Here is an 8,370-nt window from a genome sequence, read left to right as displayed (position 1 = left end):
TGCTGGAGACACACTGTTGAATTCTTCCTTGAACACTCTACAAGTTCTAAGTTGCACACTGACTGTTCTCTTCTTTGTGTTAGCATTCTTTTCTTTTTTCAGACAGAGATCAATATATCTGGGTTAATGTCAGTTTTTTGAGTTATAATGAAATGCCAGTCTTGTCTTCATGGAACCACCCCAATCAAACTTCCATAACTGTCCAATTACAAGCTCTCAGGGAACTGTTTTTGATTACTTATTGCTTCCAACATTTACTTATATCAATAAGTTTGTGAAAGAAACTTTCCCCATGTTCTTCAGGCACCTTACTTCATCTCTACATTTGGAAAAGCAAGTCTGCGACCAAACTGAAAGCCAGCGTGGGTCTGATAGACTCATATTCTTGTGTACAGCAGTAAAAAAAAATGCCCCTTTTTCTGCTTTAATGGCCATAAGGAGAAAAATGGAGAAAGAGATTGAGAAATAGAAAAATTGATTTGGGGACTGAGAGTTGTAAAAGATAAAGGATTCAGGAATAATGTTAAAGGAAAATAAGTGGTGTCTCTGATGAGTTAATCTGTCTGTCAGTTTCTCCTATGCTCTTTCATTATGAATGTGGTGCCAGCCTTATGATGGACTGGAACAAGATTCTGGATCCACACCTAATAAATATTGATTATTTTGCTGGGCGGGGCAAGAAAGGTTTGGAACATGAACTGCTGCCAAGGGAGAATCAGGTGAGTTGCCTCAGTGGAGAAATCATAGTATTTGACAGGCAGGGTGGAGAATGTCATAATTTTGTCAAGAGCCGGGTTTGTAGGAATGGTCATGATTTCCTACCACATTACATTTATCCAGTGATTATATTTTCTAATTCACTTACTCTTGTAAAATCTGAATCCCAGACAAAATTCTCCCCAATAAAGAGAAAAATGCAGTATCTGTGGAATGTATATAACAAGAGATGGGATGGGAAAGTTATTAGTTATTAAGAGGCCCTGTCCATTTTCAATTCTAATGAATCAATCTTGGAAATACATTTTTCTTTAAGTGAGCTTTGTTTTTTCCTTAATCCAGTTGACATACCAGGATACCCTGGTATATACTCCATATTTCCCTTTAATTGCACATTCTTCACCCCAGCTAATAATTCCAGTTAAGAAACTGGTTCCTTCCACTTCTGTCACATGGGGCCCTCCACTGTCTCCTTCACATGAATCTTTACCTCCCACATCAAAACCAGCACAGAACATGTTATTATAGATGGTGAATTTTGTGGACCGAAGGCATGTGGCTCGGTCCACAAATGGAACTCTAAGGTACTGAAGAATTGAAGCTTGTCTCCCTCTGTTGAAGACTCTGCCCCAGCCACTCACATAGCCAGATCCAAAGTTGAGGAAGATGTTTGTGTATTCTCTGTTGGCAATGCAAATAGGTGTTACATAGCTGTTTAGCGTTAAGGGTTTATCCAGTTCCAGAAGGGCAATGTCATGGTTGTACTTATTGATAGTTGCATTGTATTTGTGGTAAGGAATAATTCGAATCACATTTCGCTTTTGCTCTGTATTCTCAGTCTCCTGAATGTTATATTCACCTATAAAAGATAAATTTCATTTTCAATAACAGTCTTTCACATAATGAAACAGATTTTCCAAGTGTCCACTTGGCATCCCCAACCTAACAGCTTTCAAATGTTGAAGGTCTCAATATTACATTATGTTGATTTGGTTAAATGTAATGAGAGTCAGTGAGTATTTTTCACACCAAAGAACAACGTAGGGCCATCATGAAGACAGTTCCCTTCAAGCATACCGTTACAAGGTCTTACAATGGGGATAACGATTCCACTTGTCATGATATATCCTAGACTTTCCCAATTTTAAGTATTGGTTCAGTCACTAACTCAAATTTTGGATGAGGACTTACATAGGTCATTCCAGGCATCAGAGATACAAAGATGAGTGACATGACACTGGCTTTTGAGAAGGCTCAGCCTGGTTGGGGAAATAGCTTCTGCTTTTTGCCTGGCCCAGCCCTGGCTGTTATGGGCATTTGGGGAGTGAACCAAATAATTGTACCCTACTGAGATGAGTGTTAATATGAGTACTCTAAAAGAACAATGGGAGCTTGGAGGAAGGAGCAAGTTAAGTTTTGAAATCCTGGCCCCTCTATCATTGCCCAACTTATTGAGCAATGATCTTACTAAATCTTAGTAAAATATGATGCATCAATTATGTGGAGGATCTGGTGATGCTTCAGGTGATTACCCTTTTTGTTTCTTTACCTGCAACAACTGTAATATTATCATCCGGTTTGATACAGTGGGCTGCAGTTACGACCCATTTTTCATTAATGATAGAACCTCCACAGAACGCCTCAACTTTGCCATTCAGAAGGACCTGTGGGAACAAAATTAGGAAATCTTACTACATAATATATTTGATACAGAGCAAAATAAATATGTGTGCTCTATAAAGGAGGGGGCAACAAGTTGGTGTACAGGTTCTGGCAGAAGTGGAGTTTCTCTGGAAAGTATCAGCTTTGCAGGTGAATTAGCACTTCTGAGGCACACTCCAAAAGCATTTTTTCTGTGACTGTCTTGGGGAGAACAGACAATGATAACCACAAAGGAGAGCCTTTGTGGAGGCGAATCTGAGGAATGACTTCTTTTGGTGATGTGTGGCTCTTAGAGTCAGATTTTCTGATGGCACAAATTGCTTCGTGGGAATATGGCAAGTACATTAGGAAACACACTGACTTGACTCCTCGAGAAGAATGGTTATTATTGAGTCTCTTGTCCCTGTAAGAAGAGAGCTCTTTGCTGTAGGTCCATAGAGAAAGAGTAAAACTATTGATTTTTCTGGGAGTCTTTTCAAGCCCTTTCCAAACTGGAATTTGATGAAATGTGACCTGAGGCCTCCGTAAAGGCGTGTTTATAACCAGCCAGACAGTGAGGAACAAGTAGGACTCATGAGCTCTTCCCCTTTTCCCCTTAGTCATATTCCACTCCTCCCTGGTTGGATACATAACCTGCCTTAATCTAAAAAGGTCTACTTAGCTATACTTGATGTGGGGGCAAAGTGTACAAAGGTGTTTGGGTGCTGCGTTCAGCCTAGGGATGATTACATAAGCGGCCAATCCATTGTTTCCTCTTCTCATTGTATAATTACAGAAGACAATGACTATCTCAATATCTAGATCAGTTTTTGAGAATTTCAATTCCAACGTAAGCAGGGGCCTTGATCTCTTTTCATGAAGAACTCTGAGATGTGTGAACACTAGAGGGCGCACTCAACATTTGGTAAACACTGTTCCGGCGCAGACTGGCTCTGTGTGAACTCATGCCCCTTTCCTAAAACACATGTAGTCCTAGGCAGAAACCTGTTCATAAACAGAGAGGGAGTAGGGCTGTGTCCCAGATAATTCCTGGGGCATGTCTTTTTGTAGGTTCCTTTTGTCCAGAATTCATCTTACTGAACATCTATTTTGTCCTAGACACCAAAGCATTAGCTTCTTATTTGGAGACTGGAGACCTATTGGGCTGAGTACTCTGACTTCCTTCTCTATACTCTGGCCCTCGCTGTTTGTCTGGCTGTTACTTTTTATTTAGAAAAGTTTTTTAAAACATAGAAACATCCCTACATAATATAATAAACACACCCACATACTATAATAACCACCTAGACTTGAAAATCTTCCTAGTTTTAAACATTTATTGGATACTTATAATCTTTGTGCTTTATATATTTAATACTTAACATGTTATTTTTATAAAGTGATATTAATATACCCTTTCCTATAGAAATTCACATGAACTCTCCTAATGTTAGATAGTGGTGAAACTAGGAAGCAAATCCAAGTCTGTCTGACTCTTACATTTGTGCTCTTAAGTACCCAGTATTTCTTCAAGTGTTGTCTATGGGCCAATTGCAGTAGAATCATTCAGGCTGTTTATAGAATGCAGACTTTGGGGCTTATTCAGATTTAATTAATCAAAACATCTGGTGGGTACAACTGGAGAAAATGAAGCTGTCCAGAATATTCTGATACATAATTAAGTTTGATACATAATGAATCAGAATTTCCAAGGCTAGGCATTCTTTATGTTTTAAAAGTGCTCACTTCAGGGGCCAGTGCTGTGGTGTAGTGCTTTAAGCTGCCATATGAGCAGAGTCCTGGATGCTGCATTTCTGATCCAGCTCCCCACTAATGCAACTGAGAAAGCAGCAGAAGATGGCTCAAGTCCTGTGGGCCTTGGACCAATGAGGGAGACCTTGGTGGAGTTTCAGGCTCCTAGTTTTGGCCTGGCCCAGTCCAGGATGTTGTGACCATTTGGAGAGTGAACCAAATCACTCTCTCTCTCTCCCCACCCCATAATTCTACCTTTTAGATAACTAAATAAATCTTATAAAAATGCCCTAGACAGGGCTGTTAAACACTTTTAGGGACTCAGTGAAAAATGAAAATGCAGGAATCTTTGTTCAAATGCCAGGAAAATAGTGTCACCTATGATACCAAAATTCAGAACTTATCCACTTATTCCATGGTCTCCTCTTACAACTTATCACTTTTAAATATTTGGTACTTAATGCCGTGTTCCTTAGAGGATGGAGAGTTTGTTGGGAGAGTGCAGACCTTCAGAGGTGCCCAAAAGTTACACCCTATATTCAGTACACTCTGTGGACTCCCTGTCTGCCAACCACAGGATGCTGGGTCCCAACAGTGGAGGCTGACTCAATCATCCCTTGTCATGGCCTACTGCAGCAATCAAGGCAGACCTGGTCCCCAAAGGATGAGCTCATTTCCTAGAATGCAGGTGGGCAAGAGCCTCGTCCCCCACCATTCACTCTCTAAATGTGCTGTGCCACATTGCTGGTTTGACATGCCTGTGGCCATACCCCCTTCTGAGACAGCACAGCACTTGTGCATCTTACTTTAACCCTCACTGCACTTGTGCCCAGGCCCCTGCTTGGAGAGGAGTGTGGCAATGGTAGTTGGGTGTGAATCAGGAAGCAGCATGTGCCTATGCACTAGGGGTTTGGGATGGCTGTAGTTAGTAGGCAGATGTAGGGAGGAAGACACCGGGCTGGTTAAGGCACTAGATAGTAGGGGAGAAAGAGGTTGAGAAAGCACCCAGGGAGGTGATGAATTGTGGCTCTGCAGATATCAAAGCTTCCAAGTCCCCAGGCCAGGCTCAGGTTTCTCATTGTACTTCAGGTCCAGAACACACATGCAAGACATTAGTGCAGGACACTTTTCAGTGCAGAGTCCTGTGCAAGTGCATGGGTCACAAGACCACATGACTGACCCTGAGCCCAAGTGACTTTCATAACCAAGATAATTTGGGCAACATAGTTCTACACAAGTCCTGATGGTTCCAACAGCACACATCTGTTTAAGTAACTAGTATTAATAATTCAGATGCAATGGCAGAATGCTGCTTCTCCTATGCCTACTGTTTTTTTTTTTTTTTTTGGTTGGGGGTGGTAACTGGACATTTCCCAGATTAGTGGGCTAGTTAGGACAAAGCAATGGTACCGTTGGCCTCTAAGCGCAGAGACTATGATGAGGCTTGTCTGACTCCTGCCAAAGAATTGTTGCTTGGAGCTTCTACTGCTTTCTGGTGAATGGCAGAGAAATACGGTTGTATTTTTTTAGGCCTGAAGAGGCTTATTGCCAATCCCTGATTGGTATTAGAAATTTTAGTAAACATCTTGCCAAAAAAGGCCTAAAATATATTTGTATTTAAAGATATTACAAATGAGTTGCTTTTGGAGTATTTGCTTGGCTAACCCTGGATTACAGTTACTTGAATATTCGCTATTTAGGGGATGAGCTATCTGCTTGGCCAAAGACAAGTTCTTGCAAGATATGACTTCAAAGAATGATGGGGAAAATGGAAAAGCAAATGTTCTGAGCAAGGCAGCTGAGTTTTAAACCACCAAATCCTTTCATGTTTGTCACAGCCTAACAGGAACATGTTTTCCCTCTTGCAAACATACACAGATACACACCAAACATATCTACATGCATCCACAAAATACACATTCACATATCTGTATTTATGTTCTTCACTGACAATGCCAACACATAGCAATAGCTGTTGACAGGTTGTTCTTTTCCCAACCTTTAAAACCCAACCTGGCCTTTCCCTGTGATTTCAATAAAACCCTTACTCTCTCTATTTATGCACTGCAGCTTTGCAATAACCAGTTTTCTATCTTTGCATGTTTACATTCTCATATACAAAGCAAAAACCATTCCTACATGATGTTCAACTTATTATGCTCTTAGCTGTTGTTTATGCAACCCTTAGTCTTAGGTTATTTTTCTGGGCACAGAGGGGGCATTCATTGAGTTTTCAGTGGTTAGCTAGTCATTGAAATATATAATGAACAAACAATTTTAGAGGATAATAATCCAAATGTTCTGGCCAAATTAGGTTTGTGGAGCCAAGTGAGATTGTATATGTCATGTTCTTATTGCTCTTAATTGGAATTTTATCATCTCAGCTAGGAATAATACAGGGTTACCTTGGCAAGTTTATGGTATTTCTGTAGACTTAAGACCTTCATGTAACATTTCCAGTCTTATAAAAAATAAAGTTTTGGTTTATACAGGGGGAATTTAAAAAGTTCTTTGAAAATGTAACTGAAAGATAAATTTGTTTTGGGCAAAATTTTTGAAATCCATACATAGGAAGTGTATTCAGAAAGTTCATGGAAAACTGTGCTATGAGAAAACTATGAGCGTTAAATTATTCTTTTCAGCAAAGGAAACCACTTATTTTTCAATTCCATTTTACTTTTGTCCATATGGTAATTTGGCATGCTGTCTGCCACTGAGTTGTATCTTAATTGAACAGAAAAGATTTGATCTGTGTAGTAAGCAGTACAGGTCAAGAGCTCAGGTACATTTCAGGATAGTTTCCCGCCAAAGCTGACAGAAGCTATTACTAGGGAAAAAGTTCATATCTTTTAAAGATTATTTTGACCAAGAATTAAATAAGTAATTGGCAGACTGCCTCTCTGGCCTTTTTTTCTGTAGGTTAAATCGGTTAAATATTGGCAAATGCAAATGAAACAAATATAAGGATAAGGAAAGCTTCACTGTTTGGGTTCCCTTGTATTTTCTTTTATCAATGTAGCAGAATGATCTTAAAATTATTAAATGTTGCATAAATAAACCTCATATAGAACTGAGGTCCATGATTAGAGAGAAAATAGGATGACCAAATTCTTCCTATAGGGGGCCAGACAGATTTTAACCTGAAGCACAAAAGGTGAGAAGTCATGGGGCCAGGTTGCAGATGCTCGCGATTCTCGAAAGCCAGGGTCACAGTTATGGAACAAAAACCAAATTAAACATTTAGAAAGTCAATGTATTGTGGTGTTCCCTCAGATTTCACCCTTTGAGCTGTTGATAAAAGCTACCTAGTAATACAGGTGTTGCCAATTCCCATTTTTAGCTTTTTTCAAAAGTTTTCAAGTCTTCCCTACGTAGCCGTCTGAAATTCAAATCTTGTTTTAGTTTCTGACAAACAAGCTCTAAAACAGAACAAGACAAAAACAAAACAAAACAAAACAACTCCGTTCTGCTCCCCTGGAGGGCACTAACTCCCTAGGCCACGCCCGCCTGGTGCTCTCCCCTTCCTTGCTTCTTTCCCCGAGTTCTCAAAGCGGTTTGAGGTTTGAGCCCACGCTGGGAATCCGGAGGAAAGTGTAGGAAGTATCTCCTGTGATTGGCCTCAGGCCCCGCCTGTCCCGCCCCTCCCCGCCTACAGCTCCGGTCTCAGGTTTTCTAAGGCTGAGACATGAAAGGCGAGGCAGGCTCCCATGAGACTTTGGTCTTGTTGGGGTCAGGGCCAGAGTGAGGCGAGTTACGCCCTTTGCCCTTTCCTCCAGCCCGGCAAGCTGAAGTGGAAACCCTAGAATAAGGTAAGAAAATACCGCGACCGTGGGCCGACAACGTGGAAGGTGAACGTCGTTCCCCATGGTCTCAAACACTGGGCTGGATCCCACCGGACACCCTCAACACGCTTCCTGGATGGAGCTATCCAGCCACTACTGTTAACAGCTCTGCCCAGTTAACAATTCACCAAACATTTTTTTCAAGCAGCGTTTCCTCTCCAAACCGCCCAGCTTAATAGCCAGCCCAGTGATTGGAAAGGCTTCTTAACCAGGGCCTGAAACAGCCTTCCTGCACCTTTCAGCCCTCAGTTCACGAAGAAAGAGTCGCCTACCCCTTTCAAACCCTGTGGCTCTTGGAAGTCACCTCACATAAACCTGTTCTTTAAGAATAGAAATGTTTAGTTCATGCAAACTGTTTTTTACTCCAAATGAAAGTGAACTTTCTGTTCTTTGTGGGATTTTTTTTTCACTCAAGTGT

The 8,370-nt window shown here is 40.9% G+C and overlaps 1 protein-coding gene across 1 annotated transcript in view; it reads right to left on the bottom strand.

Annotated features, from left to right (window-relative positions):
- Positions 1–1,028: 1,028 nt before the first annotated feature.
- The window catches only part of F9 (coagulation factor IX), a 33,707-nt gene continuing 26,365 nt past the window's right edge, over positions 1,029–8,370 (bottom strand). The window contains exons 7-8 of the mRNA NM_001195725.2: positions 2,267–2,381; positions 1,029–1,576 (exon numbers count right to left, since the gene is read on the bottom strand). Of these exons, the coding sequence (NP_001182654.1) occupies positions 1,029–1,576; positions 2,267–2,381 (663 nt within the window). The remainder of the gene's footprint in view (positions 1,577–2,266; positions 2,382–8,370) is intronic.

This window comes from Oryctolagus cuniculus, chromosome X (genome assembly GCF_964237555.1).
Source record: "Oryctolagus cuniculus chromosome X, mOryCun1.1, whole genome shotgun sequence".
Taxonomy (NCBI): Eukaryota; Metazoa; Chordata; class Mammalia; order Lagomorpha; family Leporidae; genus Oryctolagus; species Oryctolagus cuniculus.
Note: the sequence above shows the minus strand (reverse complement) of the source record. Positions and strands in the feature narration are given on the sequence as shown.